Source organism: Eretmochelys imbricata, chromosome 1 (assembly GCF_965152235.1).
Source record: "Eretmochelys imbricata isolate rEreImb1 chromosome 1, rEreImb1.hap1, whole genome shotgun sequence".
NCBI lineage: Eukaryota > Metazoa > Chordata > Testudines > Cheloniidae > Eretmochelys > Eretmochelys imbricata.
The window spans coordinates 112,520,677-112,541,376 of NC_135572.1; the positions used below are offsets into that span (position 1 = coordinate 112,520,677).

The 20,700-nt window shown below is 38.8% G+C and overlaps 1 protein-coding gene across 2 annotated transcripts in view; it reads left to right on the forward strand.

Annotated features, from left to right (window-relative positions):
- Positions 1 to 20,700, forward strand: part of SLC9D1 (solute carrier family 9 member D1) — a 69,883-nt gene that overhangs the window by 32,459 nt on the left and 16,724 nt on the right. For both annotated transcript variants that reach the window (XM_077813853.1, XM_077813862.1), the window contains exons 3-9: positions 837 to 1,016; positions 3,305 to 3,496; positions 5,220 to 5,348; positions 8,395 to 8,487; positions 9,929 to 10,115; positions 14,169 to 14,286; positions 15,958 to 16,153. In XM_077813853.1, coding sequence (XP_077669979.1) covers positions 837 to 1,016; positions 3,305 to 3,496; positions 5,220 to 5,348; positions 8,395 to 8,487; positions 9,929 to 10,115; positions 14,169 to 14,286; positions 15,958 to 16,153 — 1,095 coding nt within the window. The remainder of the gene's footprint in view (positions 1 to 836; positions 1,017 to 3,304; positions 3,497 to 5,219; positions 5,349 to 8,394; positions 8,488 to 9,928; positions 10,116 to 14,168; positions 14,287 to 15,957; positions 16,154 to 20,700) is intronic.

Consider the following 20,700-nt stretch of genomic DNA (forward strand, 5'->3'; position numbering starts at 1 on the left):
GTTGATCTCTACTTTTTCCACGTGCTATGAATTGGATCTCTGGTATCTGAAGCTTTATTTACCAGAGCGATCTCTAGGTCACAGCCAAACCAATCACAGGCTTACCTTTTTGTTTCATCTTGTTCTCTATTTAGAATGCTTTTTCTCAGTGTAAACACTTTTTCTGATTATCTACATCCCATTTGTAAGGGTTAGCGGATGCATCTTTGAAAAAGAGAAATATTTTCTTACCTGCTAATTTCTGTTGTTGGAAAGCATGCTTATAAATCTCACCTTCCCTTTTCTGAGTTCACTTGACATGTTCATGGTTTTTTCTGTTTATGGTTGCACAATTGTGGCCTTTTTAAAAAAAAAAAAAAAAATTCCTGATTTTATATAGAGGTTTATAAAACTTTGAGCATATTTTCCATTATATTTGTTTGCTTGGTAATAGCTAGTGAAGTCATACTTTTTAGTTCACTATGCTCTAATTTCCTTGCTAAAATATATATTTTTCAATTGTACTTGGCTTTGGAATTAAGAAACTCTCTAGAAGATATATTAGGGTGTCCCCTCTGTGATATTTCCTGGTCCTCAGCTTTCCAACTGCTTTTAAATGTTATAAAAGAACAGAGGAATCCACCTGTAAGATGAGTTTTCTCAAGTAATAAATAAAAGGTAGAAAAATAACTGTAAAGTCTCAGTAGAATTATTTTCATAAAATTTGCTATGAAGTTCTAATTCTTGTAAAATGGTTTGTTTCAAAAATAGTATAAATAAATGTTAATAAGGTGGAATGTTGTCCTGTTCAAAGATCAAATAAAAACTTCATTCGTATTTGCTGTAAAATCCAACAGGAGGAAACAGAATATGTTGAACTTTTAGCAGCAGAAAAACATCAGGTTGAAGCCCTTAAGAACATGCAGCATCAAAATAAAAGCCTGTCCATGCTAGATGAAATTCTTGAAGATGTTAGGAAAGCGGCCGATAGGCTGGAAGAGGAAATAGAAGAACATGCCTTTGATGACAACAAATCAGTAAGTGACATTGTAGAAATCGTTCTGCTTTTTAATTCATATACTTTCATTTTTAGATCGAACTAAGCATTGCATTGATGCTACTTTTATGTCAGATATAATAAATAGTGGTGGTAATTTTAGTGACAACTTTAAAATATTTGACCTTATTACATATCTTTCCTGTCCCTTGATTCCCACAGAAGAAATTGTTTGTTTAGAGCTATTATGACTGCTTGCCAGGAATCAGGTACTCTGTCATCTCCCATATCACTAGTGTGTTTTTTGTCTCTTATGGTCTGGAAGTCTTAAATATGATTGCCACTTTTAACTATTATGTTGTGGAACAGACTTGCACATCGTGATGTTGACATAACCGTTCAGGGTCCTCTAGCCCAATGATATTTGGAGTGTCTAGGCTCTCAAAATACAGGCTCACCCTGTTAAAATTAGCCTCCATTTTTATTTCTGATTTTTTTTTCTTCCTCCTTTTTTGTTGAGAATATAATGGGAGAAGGAGAACCCTTGAAATTAGGTTTCACAGTCTGAAAAAAGGAATAGTGTACAAGGTAAGGGCATGAAACACCTCTGTTGCATTTGCAGTGGCTTTTTTCCATGGACTTCATCTGCTTTCAGTATCTTGGACTAATTGCAATGGCTCTGTGGGTGTCGGAGACTCGGGGAAAGAAACAATCCCCAGGTTAACCTTGTGCGTGTGTTGGAGTAAGGAACACATCCATTTCTCCATGCCTTCTCCATCAGCCTTCCTTAGAGCCTCTCCAGTCAGTCCTGTTATCTGAACATAAGGTCGCAGCTCTTTGGCCTTGGCTTCTACTCTTGGAAGTTTTGGTGGGAAAGGTTTTTGTTGGCTTGCAGTACCTGGTGCAAGGTCTGTGCAGTTCATGAGTTGTGTTACGGGGGACAGGAAGTTGTCCTTTAGGAGGGAGCCAGGGCCTCTCTAGGCCCCTTTTGTGGTGGCCTCCTGCTGGGAAACAACTAGCTGTTATGTTTTTTTCTACTCTAAGCTGGCCCATCCTTGTAGATGGGGGTCATGGTTAGCAGGAGCACCAGTGACCGGGGAGTAGTTGGCAATAGCACTGTGTTCTGTTACCCCTGCTAGTAGTGGTACAGCCTAATGGCGTCAGGCTGTGTGGAAGGAGGCCAGGTGTGTCTGCAGACCCCTTTCATGCTGCATTTCCTGCTAATTGGCAAGAGGTTGAATGGTTCCTTTTTCTCCAATGTATTTCTTTTCTCTCTTCCTCCCTCTGCTCCTGCTGGTGGGGGAGAAGGAATAAAGTATCAGTCAGAGGCCTTCTCAAGTTCCCACTTCAGTTTAGCAAGAAGCATTCAGTATTTTCTTGTAATTTTTCTTGAACCAAAGCAAAACATGTAACTATACCAAAACTGGGCTACAAACCAGACTTTTGTAAGGAAAAGAGCACTATTAACAGAGAATCAGTAATCTAAACATAAGTTTTCATCAAAAATATAGCCAACTAGGATAACACAATAGGGATGGTATCCCTAGCCTCTGTTTGCCAGAAGCTGGGAATGGGCGACAGGGGATGGATTACTTGATGAATGTTCTGTTCATTCCCTCTGGAGCATCTGGCATTGGTCACTGTTGGAAGACAGGATACTGGGCTATATGGACTTGTGGTCTGACCCAGTATGGCCATTTTTATGTTCTTATAAAAAGGAAAGGAAAATAATTCTATTAAGCCTCCTATGCAAGATAATAGCAATCGCACATAAAACAGGCAAACAGGACTTGTCATGTGCAATCCACATACAATAAATACTCCTTTTAGGAGACAGACTCCAGAAGTGTTCATATTGGCCCATTAGATGTTCAGAGTCTTCAACACTCATTGTTAATTAATAACACCTAGCGTTTATATAGCGCCTTTCATCTGTAAATCTCAAAGCGCTTTGGAAAGACCCATTTTACATACGGGGAAACTGAGGTACAGGGAGGTGAAGTTACTTGCCCAAGGTCACTCAGCAGATCAATGGCAGAGCCAGGAATAGAACCCTATCTCCTGAATTCCAGTCTGGTGTATTATACACTAGGCCATACTGCCTCCCTTCCAACACTGACATCACTCTAGTGCCATCCATGCCTGTCCCCATCAGTGTCTTCATTCCCTAAATTCCTAATTGTGTTAACTTTATAGTAACAAACCCTCAATATCTAATCAGTATTTGAACTTGTTTATACGTTTGTTATAAAAAGCAGATTGTGTAAAAATATCAGTCTGAGACTTGAATATCTACTTTTCTACTGAGAAATGCTTGCTTTCTGCCAGGTGAGAGGTGTCAACTTTGAAGCAGTTTTAAGGGTGGAAGAAGATGAAGCAGACTCCAAGAGAAATATTTCAAAAAGAGAAGTGGAAGATGACTTAGGTCTTAGCATGCTTATTGATTCCCAAAACAATCAGTATATACTTACCAAGCCCAGGGATTCAACCATCCCTCGTGCTGATCGCCATTTCATAAAGGTAAATTGTTATACATTTATTTAGAGTATTGTCTATCTTGATCTAGTAGATGGAAAAGTTCTCAAATTCCACCCTTGTTCCCTTATCAAAAACTTAGTGTTGCACTTACCTTGATCTTCCTGAAGATAAGGAAAAGAATGTATTTTACATGTTCAGAACACTATTATCAGCCCTTAACTTTTAAAAAACAAATCTTTTAAACATTTTTAAAACAAATTTCTTCAGACAAGGCAAAAGCACTCGTCTTCTTTCAGCCCTTTGAACTGTACATACTAAGACTGGAGTTTAAAATAAAAAAAATTCTGCAATCTGATACCACCAGTCTGGAAAACTTGTATCGGTTGTTCTCATCATGTGAGCTTCTAGCAGAAGCACCAGTCAACATGTACCAGATGTTTTGGTGTAAAGGATTCTTGGTCTTGCCCTGTCTCTCCCAAACACACATTTCTTGTGTTTCCTCCCTCGTAGTGAGTCATTTCCCCTTCATCAGGACTGTGAACCATTGCCTAAAAGGGTCATAGAGCATCCTCTTGTTCCAGGACCCTCAATCTTCAGATCAGTTTGCAGTTCCAATGAATCGGTGGTGGTGGTGGTGCAGAATCTTTTGCAAGAAGTACGAAACTCTGTTCTGTCTATTCACTTTCCGGTAGGAGACATAACACTTCCTTTGTTTTTCTCTAGCTAAAATATTAGAAGAAAGAAATGGGCAAAGAAAAATGCAAAGGTTATCTGATTTTGAGCTTGTAGTATGAAAGCCTGGGGCCGCCTCCTTTTTGGGATGTGAGAGGGGATAGATCTGGATAGAATTAGAGATGCAAACCTGTAGTTTATACTTTTTCACCAGACCAACACTTTATGTAACTACTGAGACATTTTTGGCCATGTTTTTGCCACATTTTTGGCCAGTTTTGAGATCAGTTATCTAAAGACTTTGCTGCATGCACCCCCGCCATTCTCTTCTGTAAGGGACTAATTCCAGACTGATGAATCCAGAAATTAGAATGTTTATATGTAAATGATGTTTCTGTATTTTGGATACACCAGTTTGGAAGGTCTCTCATTAGTATTACAGATATTAATGCTTTGATATACGTGGTTCATTAGCATTCTTGTTGTTCATTTTGAATTTTTTTGCGACAGTTGGTTTGTTTTTCATTTGGGAATATGAGCTACTTCTGGCTGATACTTTTTAATATTATGGATTTAGCTCTTCCTTTAATATTTCCTTGTATTTCTCTCTTATGGAAGCTTCATTTGGGAAGGTCAAGAGAGACATGGCAGGATTCAAAGTCCTCAGAGCCAAAACTTTTGGCATAATATCACTGTCTGATCTGTGTCAGATCTTTTTGTCTGACTTTTGTGCTGAGAGCAGCTTTCCAGAGCTGTGTGTCTAATATACAGAAACATCAATTACAGGTTAAAAAAATTACTTTTTTAATCCTCTCAGCTGCAAAAACAGGCAAGGTATATTACATTTACAAAAACACAACTCTGTTCCTCAGTTTCTTAATCTGTAAGTGGCAGTAGTGATGCATACCACATAAGAGTTTTGAGGCTCAGTTCATTCATATCTGTAACGTTCTTTGAACTCTGCAGATGGAAGATATTGTCTAAATTTATTTTTACATTGCCACTAAACTCTAAGGGTTGGAAATAGCCCTTAATTTCACCACAACTTCCTCATGACTTTTATATTAATATATTAATCAATTTTATACACTAGGATATTGTGACCATAGGAATGTTATCTTTGCCGTGTGGCTGGTTGTGCACAATGATAGGATTGCCAACCATGTTTGGGTACATCATCTGTGGAGTACTCTTGGGACCATCAGGGTTAAACAGCATTAAGGTAAGAGAATGACTTTTTTTTTAATACCTGTCTTCATTTTTAGGGTTGCTTTAATAATTTTTTTAAAGATTTACAGTATTGCCAACTTCCATTGTTTGAAAATCATGAGACAGGCCCCAGAAAATCGTAGGATTTTAAGGAGACTACGTCTGGTGTTCTTTTTATTTGCCTTCTGATTTCAGATCCTTTAGCATTCATTCATGTTTTCAAGTTTTTCTCCAGCCCCAGGAAGGGTAAAAACTTACTTTTTTTAAATGAAAGCAAGTGAGTTTTCTCTAGGCTAATTACAGTGAGAAATTGTTTTCCTGTGGAGTTGGAATAAAACCCTACTTTTCTGTATTATAGTTGCTCCTACTCAGGGGCTCTGCTGTGATCTGTGCTGTGTTGTTGTAGCCATGTTGGTTCCAGGATATTAAAAAGACAGGATGGGTGAGGTAATATATTTTATTGGACCAGCTTCTGTTGGTGAGAGAGACAAGCTTTTGAGCTTACAAAGAGCTCTTCAAGTCTTCTCCTATGATCTGTCATGTTTCTCATGAGTAAATAAATAAAATTCACTAACCTAAGAATTGTTTCACACTATCGCCTCTGAGTTTTAGAAGGATGCGGCCTGTAGGAGGAAGGGAGAGGCAGGCCGGATTCTAGTCTGGAGAGGTACAGAGAACATCTCTCACTTCCCCATAATCAATGGTGTTCTTTATCCCGTTTTCTATCTACCTCTCTTGCTTTGAATCTTCTAACTGTTGAGAAGTATTAGGTGGTGATGCTGTTGCTATGGGAAGAGAGGCATCTGTCTTCTCCACTTTGCTGTCACTGTGTCATTTTCTCCCTGCAATGAAAGGCAAAGAGGTGGCAGAGTGATCACAGAGATACAACCACAGGGCTTCTGAATAGCAGAGAGAAGAGCACCAACTTCAGTCTATTGGAATGAATAATAGGTCGAGAAAATATTCAACACTGCAAAGCAATATAGTACCTAGGCAGAGGCTCCCTCCCTTATGAAGACATCAGAGACATGTGTCCCCTGAGGTGTGATTTAGGACTACCTTTGGCTTCGTGTACATTTAGCTCAGGAGACATCAATCCATATTCAGTAAGTGCAATTAATAGGCATTTATTTACAAATTTACCAAGTTCAGCCCTTTTAGAATCTCTAATTTTAAATTTAATTCTGTCAGAATTATTGCCAAAAACACAAGAGAAATAAACACTGTGAAATTCTTGTCTGTGTAAACAGGAGTTCTAGGCCTGTCTCCCCTGCTATAAAATGGGAAATTAGATGAGTAAAAATTGATCTATGGAACTGTAATCAAAAGATCTCAAAGTGCTTTACAAACACTGAAGAAGTATTTAATGCAAACCACATGAGGATTGTTATGAATTCCTTTTGTAGACAAAATACATTGAACATTTTTAGAATTCAAATCTTTACAGCTGAAAATAAACTTATAGATGGTATTTTCAAAAGTACTTGGCATTGGCTTAACTCTGCTCCCACTGACTTCAGTGACCATTTACATTTTCAGAACACAATGTTTCCACTAAATAATGGCACTGGTCTCTTCACCTTTACATTAATTTTAATGCAGTTAGTCATGCACTTGTCAGGTTCTTACAAAATTATATTAGTGCATTTATTTATAATCACTGTCAAATACTGAAGGATGATAATGTTATGGGTGGGATTTTCAGCAATGCTCAGCATTGGCCTCTGCAAACTTGAGTGCTTTGAAAACTTTCTTTGCTTTCTGCATAGTCACAGAATAAAATCTTTAAAAAAAAAAATGTATTTTGTAATCTGACTCAACATAAGATTTGTCACTGACTCTCTAGTTATCTCCATCTTGCTTCATCTGTCACGGGTAATCTGTAAACTGTGAGGACGAAGCAGGGGAGGGAGTTTAGGGACTATTGTAGCAATAGTGGAGAACAGAAGATTAGTTTGGTGGGACTTAAAACATCGATAAAATAATCTGTTGGAGGAAGAATAAACTTCTCTTAAACTCAAATTTTCAACTTCCTTCATGCATTCCTAGAAGAATACAAACAAAAATGGCAAAACTCATTTCAGCCAATCTTAGCAAAAGTCCACTTGCAGAGTAAGCACGCAAAGCTTTAGTTTCCAAGAGAGAGATTTGCCCAATAAGTGAGGGATTAAAAATTGGAGAGAAGGTAGTTAATGAATATGTAATTACAAAAAAGTCTGTGTACTTACAGTAGACACATGCTTTAAAAATTTGACTGTTTAGTGATAAAGATGTTTTAGAACAGATCAGGGGTTCGTTATAATTTTCATAGTGTGCACCACATGTTAATAGAGAGGTTGTCTTGCAGAACACCACCTCTGTGCGATTGCACAGGCCATCACCCTTTTGTTTCCAGTCACATAACATGCCAATATCACTTTTCAAAGTAACTGCTGTAGTTGCTGCAAGGAAGTATTTATGTATTTTTAGCTGTCTAATGTGAAGTGTTCAGTCACTTGTGAAAAAAACGAATACCTACTTTTGCTCTTCATTTAATCTGTTCTATTATTCTCTCCCCTTGCTGCACCTGTATATGCTTCTCTGCCACCTGGTCCCCTTGTCTTTGTCCTGCACCTACTTCCCTGCTGGTTGGTTTCCTTCTCCTCTGGAAATGTTGCCCCGCTGCTTCATTATTTTTTTCCACTCTTTGGGACATTTGTCTCCTATTGGTGATTGGTGGTGCCAGTTCCTGAAGGCAGCTCTTGTTCTGTTTTCACCACTCCTTATGTAGCAACAGCCCCTAAAAAGAGGCAGGTAGGCAGGTTCCTTCTTGTTTGTAAGTCATCTTTGTAAAAGAGAGCCTGGCCACCTTCAAAAATAGTTGTGAACAAAGAGAGCCAGCACCATATGACTACCAGTAAGTGCTCCACAGACCACAGTTTGGGTACTGCCTGTCTAGAAATTTGTACATGTACCATCCTATGTCCCATAGCACTGCATAGCTAAAATAGTAATGTAGATGTGATTATATTCTCGTAAGCAGACTAGTACACTGAACATTTTATATTCTTATTTTGCAGTCTATTGTACAAGTGGAGACATTAGGAGAGTTTGGTGTGTTCTTCACCTTGTTTCTAGTTGGTCTGGAGTTTTCCCCTGAAAGGCTGAGAAAGGTATTTTTGTATAAAATTTCTGTATTTCAGGATTTGATTGGTCGTGATGAAGTTATCAATTATATTTCAGCATTTAAAAGCCTGTCTACAATATATCTTAATGTAGTTTGACCATGATCTTTAAAAGTAAGAGAAATATCTCTGGTTCTTTCCACAGATACTGAGAGTGAAGGGGGAGATAGGTGGAGGAGAAAGAATGCAAAAAATGTTATCCTAGTGCCTATTTTAATATCCCTCTTGATTTTCCCAGAACAGTTCATGATTTCTAGGAAATTAAGACACACACTTACTGCAGGGCAATCCAACTATATTACACTGTGATGTTGAATCCAGTTGTAGCGGTGTAGACATCACAATGTTGTGATGCAGGCATGTGTTCTGCAAGGCACAGTTAATGGATTAAACACCATATGATGGATTTACAACATAAAGTGTACTGGATGAAATGTGTTGTAAGAGCCTGTTGGCCCTTGATTAGACATGTACCATAGTATAACCTAATTTATATATTGAGACAGTCAGACTTCAGCAAAAAAGAGACAAATATGTTAAAGAAAAGTTGACTTGTTAATGTAGAGAGTCAGAAACTGCAGCTAGTTTTATGATGCAAGGTTAAGATACATTATTTTTAACTGAAAATATATTGTTGCAAAATAAATTATTAAAACTAGCACAATAATACAAATAACAGTAATAGTTTAAAAGACACATTTTGCATGGCTTATGTTTGTTTTAAATTGATGGTTAAAAGTCAGTGAGAGCTCATAAAAGGAGGTCTATTTTATTGATATGTGGACAATTATATGGGTATCTAAGTTTAATTATGTAAATTATATTCACTAGACACTCATAAATTACAGCTCTTAAAGATGAAGACCTATTAAACCATATACTAATCCATACCTTGCCATTGCTGGATTGAGTTGTACCTGCTACAATATATTTTCTAGTGTTTTGTCCTGTCTAGTTTTAAATAATTTTGGGGGGTGGGGTTTTTCTTAAAAGCTGTTCCATAGCATGGTAGTGCTCATATTTGGGAGGTTTTTTCTGATATGTAACTTTTTTTCCTTTATTTTATCCCATTACTCCTAGTTATACTCCTTGCATCATGCTAAATAATTCCTCTGCCTATGTGGTGTTTGTATAGTTCAATTTGTCAACAATTACCATGTCAGGCCATCTAGCCCTTTAATTATTTTCATTTCTCTTCTCTGAACTCCCTCCAGTTTGTCTAATACATCTAATGAGGTACCCAACACTGGACATAGTCTCAGCAGAGCTGTGTAGTGGGGGGGCTATTACTTGTATGGCATAGTTCTGCAGCCCAAAATCACATGGATCTATTTTACTACTCACTTGCATTGAAAACCAATGTAACATTCATCAATGAGAGAATAGCCCTCGGGTTATACAATACAAATCTAACTGTGTTATCCTCAAGGTGTGGAAGATATCTTTGCAAGGACCTTGTTACATGACACTTCTGATGATTGCTTTTGGCTTACTATGGGGACATTTACTACAGATTAGACCAACACAGAGTGTCTTCATTTCTACTTGTTTATCCTTATCCAGCACACCCTTAGTATCCAGATTCCTTGTAGGGAGTGCTCGAGGAGATAAAGAAGGTAGGTGCAATTTACATATGGATTGTCCCAATGACAGCACTGATTAAAAATGTCTGTAATAAATTCTCAAAATGGTTGAGCATCATACTAATGACCTGAGACAAAATAGAAAAAAGAACATTGCCATTACTATTTAATGTACTAACTTGATGGGGAGCCTGGAATATTATTTGATAATACCAAGCATTGGTGCTTGCTTGTTTTTGTATGGTTTGCACAGGCCCACTTCCTCTAAAATATCAATAGAAATATCTGAATAGATAATAACATCATTTACTTATAAGGTGTCATGGTCTCTTTTATGACATCCCTCTGTAATGGAGTTCCACACTGATTTTTAACCCTTTCGGCCACAGGTGATTTTCATGTTTGTGCTAAATCGCCAGATTAAGACTGCTACTACCAATCTGCCATGAGGGCAGAAAGGCAAACCACATGAGGATTGTTATGAATTCCTTTTGTAGACAAAATACATTGAACATTTTTAGAATTCAAATCTTTACAGCTGACATCCGTCTCATCCAATCGACCTTCCAGCCACTAGGCCTTCTGGTAAATGACCAGAAATCCACTCTTATTCCTGTCCAAAGGATAGAGTTAATTGGTGCAGTTCTCGACTCCGTGCAGGCAAGGGCCCTTCTTCCAGATGATCACTTTTGTTCAATTTAGAGCCCTGATAAGATCCCTCCAGGCTTATCTGATCACGACTACATGAAAGAGTCTGAGTCTTCTGGGCCACATGGCTTCATGCACATATGTAGTGCAACACGTGAGGGTACGTCTCAGACCTCTCCAAGCCTGGTTGGCTGCAGTATGCTCTCCCTCATGACCTCACCTGGACTTGGTGCTCACTGTTCCCGCTCAGGTCCTCGATTCGCTGACATGGTGGCTGAACCACTGTGTGGTATGTGCGAGGGTACCCTTTTTTTGTGCCTCAACTGTCCATGTCTCTAGCATCCGATGCATCAGACCTCAGCTGGGGAGCCCTCCCCTCAGGACTCATGGCCTCTGGTCTCAAGAAGAGCTTTTCCTCCATATCAATGTCAGGGAGCTCCAGGCAGTCTGCCTAGCCTGTCAGGTGTTCCTACCCCACATTACAAACAAGATAATTTTGGTTCTCACAGACATGATGGCCATGTTATACATCAACAGACAGGGCAGAGCGCACCCTTCCACCTTGTGTCAGGAAGCAATCCGGCTGTGGGAGCTCTGCATCGCACACTCAATCAGTTTAGAAGCGTCCTACCTTCCAGGAATGCAGAACCAGCTGGCAGACCTGCTGAGGTGATCTATCTTCTCTCAACATGAGTACGTCCAACTGGACATCACAAAGGACATCTTCCAAGCATGGGGAACTCCCCTTATAGATCTGTTTGCTACCCACAACAACAAGAAATGCCATCAGTTCTGCTCCCTGGGAGGCCACAGCCCAGGGTCTCTCACAGACACGTTCCTGTTGTTATGGATAAATCACTTGTTTTATGCATTCCCTCCTACCCCGCTCATTCAGAAGGTTCTGATGAAGATCAAGCGGGACTGAGCGCAAGTCATTCTCCTAGACCCAGCATGGCCCAGGCAACATTAGCTCACCCCGCTCGGAGGCCTTTCGGTGGAGACCCTGCGACTGCTTCCTCTCCACTCAGACCTGATCTTCCAAGACCATGGTTGTCTGCTCCATCTGAACCTAAGCTCTCTTCATCTGATGGCCTGGAAACTCTATGGCTGAATCCTGAGGAGCAAGCTTGCTCGGACCAGGTCCACAGAGTCCTACTTGGCTGTAGAAAACCCTCCACTAGGGCCACCTACCTTGCAAAATGGAAGCCGTTCTCCAGCTGGTCCTCCCAACAGGGAATTCTACCTACGCAGTCCTCTCTGCAACTCGTTTTGGAGTACCTTCTGCTGCTGAAACCAGGCCTGTCCCTCTCTTCAGTTCAAGGTTCACCTAGCAGCCGTTTCAGCCTTTCATCCCAAGGTCAACAACCAATCCACTTTTTCACTCGAGATGGTTATCCATTTTCTCAAAGACCTGGAGATAGCATGCCCCCAGGTTAGAAAACCCATTCCTCTCTGAGATCTAAACCTTGTCTTGTCGAAACTCATGGGTTCACCATTTTGAGCCACTAACAACCTGCTTGCTGTTGCATCTCTCCTGGAAAGTGGTTGTCTTAGTGGCCATCACTTTGGCCAGAAGAGTTTCAGAGATCTGTGCCCTTACATTGGAATCCCCATATACTATCTTCTTCAAGGATAAGGTTCAGCTGCGTCCACACCTGTCATTCCTCCCAAAGGTGGTTTTGCAATTCCCTTGCAGTCAAGTAATCTTCCTACCAGTATTCTACTCTAAATGTCATGTGAACAGAGAGGAACAGTGCCTACAGTCCTTGGATGTTAGATGGGCTCTGGCTTTCTACATACAAAGGAACCAAACGATTCCACAGATCAACTCTGCTGTTCATAGCAATAGCAGAGAGAATGAAGGGTCTTTCCATTTCTGCCCAGAGAATTGCATCCTGGATTATTTCATGTATCCAGGCATCTCACCCCCAGATAATCTGACTGCTCATTCCACAAGATCACAGGCCTCCTCTGCTGCCTTCTTAGCACAAGTCCCTATTCAGGACATCCTACAGAGCAGCAACACGGTCGTCGGTGCACAAGTTCTCAATGTACTGTGTTATCACCGAGCAGGCTAGAGACGATGCCAACATCAGCCAGGCAGCCTTGCAGTCGGTCTGACTTGGAACTCCAAACCCACTTCCTGTACAACTGCTTGTCATAGAATATCAGGGTTGGAAGGGACCTCATTAGGTCATCTAGTCCAACCCCCAGCTCAAAGCAGAGCCAATCCCCAATTTTTGGCCTAGATTCCTAAATGGCCACCTCAAGGATTGAACTCATAACCCTGGGTTTCGCAGGCCAATGCTCAAACCACTGAGCTATCCCTCTTGTGAATTATCTATATTCGATTGGACATGTGAAAGCACTCGAAGAAAAAAGTTACTAACCTTTCTGTAACTGTTGTTCTTCAAGATATGTTGCACATGTCCATTCCAAAACCCACTCTCCTACCCCTCTGTCAGAGTCCGTCGATAAGAAGAAACTGAGGTGGAGCAGGGTCCTTTTACTGGCGCTATGAGTGTATGGCACCAGAGGGTTCTGGAGCCAACCTGGCAGATACCAGTAGGGGGAAAAATTCCAGCAACTGTGCCCAGGGCATGCACATGCCTACATTGGAATGGTCATGTGCAACATATCTGGAAGAACAACAGTTACAGAAAGGTTCCTAACTGTTATTTATCAATGGGTTTGTGTAGATGTAACTGATCGGAAATTAACAAACAATTCTGATACAGAAGAAGTAATAGAATGCAGCTCAATCTCTTAATTGTTTTGACTCCACAGTGCTAACAGGACTGAAAAGCAAACTTATTTTTATCTCTAAAGAAGCAGATATGATTCTGAATGCACATATGGAATAGATACGGAAAGTCAGAAGAGTTTTACCTGAACACACTTCAGAGGAGAAATGTACCTTGCATAATGGCTGCTTATTTTCCCAATGATTCCCAAAATTTTCCCCTCATAAGCTTTTTGAGCACCTCCTTTCTTCTTCCCCACAGGTCTATTTTAATTAAGAAAGAAACTGCATATCTCTTTAATGGACATCGACTTAGATTTATTCACATCCCATTGCATGAAACTTAAAAGAAATATTTTATGCATGCTATGCCTATTCATCAGGCTTCTGTGTCTATCATTCTACAGCATCTTAGTTAGTTTACAGAATAGAAATGATATACCCAACAACTGATCAGCTGGCTTTAGCAAAATCTTATTTTTAATCCATGATAAAAGCTTCCTGTAAATGGCTTATAATTATTTCCGTAATTAGATTGCCATAGTTGATTTAAAAAATATAACACTATATTCTATATCTTCAGTCAATGAAGAAGTCTCTAGATATATGGTTACTACTAACATTGTTACAGATGCCATTAAATGTTTTGTCTGCATCAAGCTATATTTTTATCAGCTTCTTTTTCTGACAAACAGGTGATATTGATTACAGTAGTGTACTACTTGGTATGCTGGTAATGCAGGATGTACAACTTGGTTTGTTTATAGCTGTTATGCCGACCCTTATTCAAGCAGGAGCCAGCACATACTCCAGGTAAAGAGGTTTTAAAAATGTATTTATTTTTTTGTCTCTGAAGAGAGCCTCATTGTTTTGTGGCTTATAGAATTTGTCCACTCATAAGCTTAAGGATCTGTGTATGGCTATGACAAAACTATATTTAGAATTTTTAATGTCTGTTTGTTATGCTGTACAAAGCACACAGGATCTTTTTATAAGAGAGAAGGCAAATATGCCATATGTATTGAGAATACAACAGTTAGCGTATGCTTTTTAATCACACACACACACCTTCTGCCAGTTGATGTTTATAATTACCAGTCCAGAGTCTGGATCAATCTAGTGGCCAGACAGATTGGTCGCAGAAGGGAGCAGGGCTCTGTCGGTCGCAATCTGATGCTCCTGGAGTGTGGCAAGACGAACCCAAAGTCTCATGACAAAGCACCCTGTTCTTATAGTCCTTTTTCTCTGTTGAAGTCTATAGATTTTGCTGTGTCAGTTTCTGACCGGTTACTCCTTGATTGGTGTTAACATTCCAAAACACCTCTGAAAGGGTCATCCTGTCCTGGTTTCGATTTAATCAATTGTCTTTAGGGGGCCAGCCTTCACCTCAGGTTTGTCAATTTGCCCTTCCTCAATCATGGGTACGCATTGATGGTTCTTTGGCTTCAACAAATCTCGATAAGTGTCTTCACTCCCCCTTTCTTGACCATCTGGTTAACAATGGCCTTCACACTTTATCTTTTCCTGATGCATGCATTCCTCATTCACACAGGTTTCAGAGTAGCAGCTGTGTTAGTCTGTATTCGCAAAAAGAAAAGGAGGACTTGTGGCATCTTAGAGACTAACCAATTTATTTGAACATAAGCTTTCGTGAGCTACGGTGCCACAGGTACTCCCTTTTCTTTTTGCTCATTCACACAGTCTTTCACAGAAACCTTCAAAGGTAGCAGAATACATTGTAAACTAAGCCTTGCTAAATCTTATAACTAAAATGATTCACACTGGCTTCAAGCTCTCAACAATTCTAATTTATTATCATAGACACAATACAAAATCCGGTCTTTTTACTAACTAAAATTTATAACAGGTCCTAATTGTAATGCATATGGGAAACAGGATCTCGGTCTCAGACAGTCATTCCTTTCTGTTATTCAAAAAGAGTGGATGGCAGAATGAAATCAAGGTTTACATCAATTCTTACAGTACAATTATAAATTCCTGTCCCTACAGGTTTCTCAAAACATGGTCATCCAATGCTATGTGCACCCTTATATTATTTATATGTATAATATTAAATCAGAACACCTCACCCCAATCGTTCACGTAAAAACAAATGATGGGGAAAAAGTTATTTGTGTCATGAAATTAAATGCCTTCCATACCATCTCATTATATCCCATAATCATCCTGTTGAAATATAAGCCTGAGTAAATTATTAAGCCATATGCTGTGCCCTGAAGGTCAGCCAATACAGGCTGTGTTGGACCATAATGGGAGTAGATTCTAGACTTTAGCAGGAATTACTGGGTGCGTTGCAGTTTTGATAATTAAGACCTGTATTGAGTTTCATAAATATGAATCTGGGAAGCTAACTAGCAACCCTTTTTGAAAACCTTTGTCATTAGATTTTTCACTTGAGGAAAACTGGTTTAAAGGCAAGAGAACAGGTAAAATAACATTTTTTTTTCTTTTTTTCTTTTCTAGCACTGTCATGGAAATACTGAGAATACTGATACTGATTGGCCAAATTCTCTTTTCTCTGGCTGCTGTTTTTCTTATATGTCTTGTTATAAAGACTTATCTCATAGGACCATATTATCGCAAGTTGCATGTGGAGAGTAAAGGGAATAAAGAAATCCTCGTTTTAGGAATATCTGCTTTCATCTTTCTTATGTTAACGGTAATCTTTTAAAATAATAAAACAGTTTTGCATATCTTTGATGTACAGATTAATATGACATCAATACCAAAAACGCTGACACATTTAACCTTTATTACATATTTCACAGTTCTGTAATTGGTATTTTAAAACCAAGAATTAAAACCAAAACTCAAGTGCATGGAGGATCAAAGCATCTAGCACATTTTAAGTTCTACTGCAATATAAGTGATAAGTAGTAATTGATTAGGAGTTAAGGGACAATAATTTTAATTTTATTTAACCTAAATAAAATCAGGTTGAACTTCAACAGATAATTTTAAAGTAAAACTGCTTGTGTAAATTATCATATTAGCTTGTATTGCAACTAAAGGTCTGTTAATCCTCATTGTGTGCCCCAATTTTCTAAAAGTCTAAAATCCTATTTTCCAGTGCTGAAAACTGCTCTTGTTTGTTTGGGTTCTTTGCAGTGTTCTTATTTTTATTTTTTTTTTAACAAATTTGAAAAATAATTTGAGGAGGGGTTTTGAGTTACTGAAATAAAGTCAGCTTTTTTTCTTTTTGTTTTTAACATTATTGGCTGACCAAATTTAGTCTTTACTACAAATTGTTTGTTTGTTTTTTTTTGTGGGTGGGACTTTTTTAACCATACTTTTTTCTTTAAAGGCTATAATGGATCCTTGAAGACACTGTAGTTTCTTAGGACACATACACACATTAAATTTTAATAAGTTCTTGATAGATCTTAGAAGTATATTTCTCTTGTCTCAGTGTCCCGTCCATTAATTTAATGTTTCATATTCTACTCATTGAGTAGAGCAGACTGTTGGAGAACAGAAAGTGGCTATCACCCATAATCTTTTATGAACGGTGCGTTTGAAGTAGTATTGATATGGATTTGCGGAATCTGTTCATGCTCTTTGAATTTCTACTGGTGTTACCACGCTTTAGATTGTTGTTTCAGTTCTCCAAGTTTATTCTTGAGAACTAATAGTGTAAGACAGAAGCAGAGTATGAAACTGACCATAAAAGTGAGAGGAGCTTGTGGACGTGCTGTTTGTATTAATTTAGAAAATATAGTGAGCTTTTTAAAGCAAAATGTTGGCACTAAGACATTTTATAGGGAGCAGAAGCAGGATCAAGATGGAGTAATGAAAACAATTAAGTTCAGCAAAATGTGCACAGAAGCTTTCAGATACATCCTAAGAAAATCTTGTCATTAGGACTTCGTCTACACTTGCGGCGTGGCGTGGGATACATGTAGTTATGTGCCACAGTAAAAGGCAAGGCAGGTTGTGTCCACGTTTGTAAGTGTGGTGTGTATCTACATGTGGCAGTGAAGGGCTCAGGTAGCTCTCTACTACTAGAGTCTTCCCTGCTGTGTGGAAAGGTTCCAGCAGGGTGGAGGCAGTAGGACACTACATTGCCAAATATAGCAGTGTAGACGTGGGAGGCGCTGCTTAGCCATGTAGAGAGCCATGTAGGGTACTCTACTCGATTTGCCTAACCATGCCTCACCATCTACACTGCTAGCTGGGCATGCATCGTCTGTATTGTACACACCACCCTAAGCGTAGATGTATCTTGGGAAAGGACTTAGGTATGCACGGCACTTTTTGCTGAGGGAGAACATCTTTTAATCTTTATAATTTAGGTCATGGAAGAGGTTAACAGGAGAACCATTTCACAATTCACAGACTTCTGTGTAATTTAGAAAAATGTCATTGTTGTAGAAGTGCTTGAGATTCCAATCCTTTTCTAAACAAGCACAGCAGATTGTTAGGTCATATAAGTAAGAAAAGAATTTATTCGTAGTTTCTTGTAGATTTCCATTAACAAGCAGACATAATTTCTGTGAAGCACTCTTAATGGAAAGGCAATAGAGAAACTTAAAACAAAGTGTGCAGTGGTGACTTTAGAAATCTGCTTAATCACACAAACATACATTGATGTCTATAATAAGGGGTCATATTTTATTCGAAATGGACCTCCATTAGAAACATTAACAGAAATTGTGCCTATCTGAAGTGTTAGTAAAAGAGGAGTAGCACTGTGTATACACAAGGATGTGTATTAGTGGATTTAAGCCATAAAAGAAAGTGGAGTCCTTTTTCAGCACTTAAAGTGGAGAAAGCAAATGTATACTATTGCTTTGAGTACTTTTGAATGAAAACTGTTAGTTTTATTTCAAATATTTTATTAATATATCAAAAAAGTCATTACAGAAATATATCAGATGTATCATATTGACGAGTCAGGTTTGAAGCTGGAGGGAGATGACAGGTGTACCTCAAAATTCAGGTCTGTTCTGAAAAATGGCTGTGAAAATGGCATTGTGTGAATATCTGTCTTTATTGTTTTCTTGATTATCTCCCCAATAAATGTACTCAAGTTAGGGGAAAAAACATCCTTTTACTTGTAAACTGACAGCCTCACAATCTCAGTCTGGATTCTGAGAGTCAATCTGGAATCTTTCCACCATGCATATTATCACCACTAATAAAGGCCCAACAGATCAAATTTGGCCTTGGTGTAAGACCTCTGTCCAGATGTTGTTCATCCTTCCAGTAGTGGTGTCTGTTTTCCTAATCTCACATAAATATCTGCATTGCAGTTACCTTCAAATGTCATCACACTCCCCAGATAGCAGAACGCATCTACCCATCCGATTTCTTTTCCATCCATGTACACTTTTGTATCTGTTGTCCAGTGTCCTACCTTTATAATCTTGGTTTTCTCTGCATTTACTTTCAATCCTATTTTTGCTGCTTGCTATATAAAAGACCTCTCAGAAAGAATCAGACTATCACAGCTCATGCCCATCAGGGACTCTTGTGGACAGATATTGAAAACATATGAAGAGCAAGCCAAATTATGGAAAGAATATTTCCTTTCTATGTTACTGTCCAGAGCTGACGATCATGCACAGGTTCAAGAGAAATGCCAATGCTAAATTAAAAACGAAAGAGGGACCAATAACACCCGATGAAATTAAGCAGCCATCAAAGGCTTCAAACAAGGGAAAGCTTCTGGGTTTGACTGAATTCAAACAGAAGTAGCACAGGTGGGAGGTGAAATTCTGATTGAGCAGCTAACAAAACTTTAATGAAATATGAGTGAAAGAACCAGTGCCACAAGACTGGAAAGATGGGGGTATTGTGGCATTGCCAACAAAGAGTGATCTTACTCAATGCACAAATGGGGGAGATACTGTATTGCTATCAATCCTGGGCAAAGTATCAGCTACTGTTAGGCTGAGTAGAATGTAGAAGGCAGTGGATGAAATATTACTACAACAGGCAGGGGTCCATGTGGGTAGATCATATTGTGAACAAACATTCACTCTTTGCCAGATCATCGAAAAAAGCTACCTCTAGGCAGAAACCCATCTTAATCAACTTCACTGACTTTAAGAAAGTGATTGATAGCATCCACAGAGACCCCATGGAATATTGCTAGAAGCTACAGGATACCAGGCAAGCTGATTAAAATAATGAGTTTTTATGATGAAAGTAGATGCACAGTAAGATTGGTTACAGGCTTGGGTAAGTGGTTCAGTATTGTGGTTGGTGTTAGACAAGGGTGTGTGTTATCATCAACACTCTTTGCATTAGCACTACACTGGATAATGATGGAGGCAACAAAAAGCACTGCAGAGGGTACAAAATGAGTTAACGGATACGAGTTACACAACCTTAACTTTGCCAGTGACATTACTTTACCAAATAAGATGTGGAACAGAATGATTACCCTTACATCAGAGGTAGAACAGGAAGTAGCATCAATTGGATTGGAAATTGGATTAAAAATATTAGCATTGTCAAATCTTATCAACCCCTTTTTGCTGTAGGACTTCTTGAATAACTGTGTTGTTTGGGAGCTTTCTCAATTCTTTAATTAAAGAGATTAAGAAAGAGCTTTCATCTCATATATGTTACTTAAATAAGTATGCTGTAGATTTAATTGAAGAAACTCATTACCTTTTTGGTACATATTTGGGATACAGGAGAACTGGTAGGCACAGTTGAACAAAGAAGAATACAAGGTTTCTGGCTAGGAATCTAACGGTGGTATTTAAATAATCCTCATTCTTGCATTTTCTTTTCTCTTTCCTTTAACCCGTCCTGGCCATTCATACTGGGACATTGATTTGTGTCATATTTGACAGTTGCATGTTTTTGTCTGAAGGCATGAGTGAAATGAGTGCTTTAGTATAAACACTTTCAGTGGGGTAGTTTTGCTCAAATGAAGAATCCTGGTTTATTACAGTTTTATAAGGTTGTTTCATGACATTACAATTGTCAAGGTTTGAAAACTTTTCCAAGGGCAAGTCCCCAAATAAACTGGGAGTCTGGAAGCTGCTGGGCCTTCATCTGCCATAAAGTTGTATAGATATTCTGGTGAATTTTAGTTTTTTAGAATAGATTATCATCAGGAGTTCAAAACTTAAACTCTGTTTTGTGATATGTATTTTTTTCCAGTAATACTGAAAACCTTAAAAGGTTTGGGCTCACTGTAGCAATCCTTGATGGTGGGAGGTTGGCATTGCAGAAAACACATTGCAAATG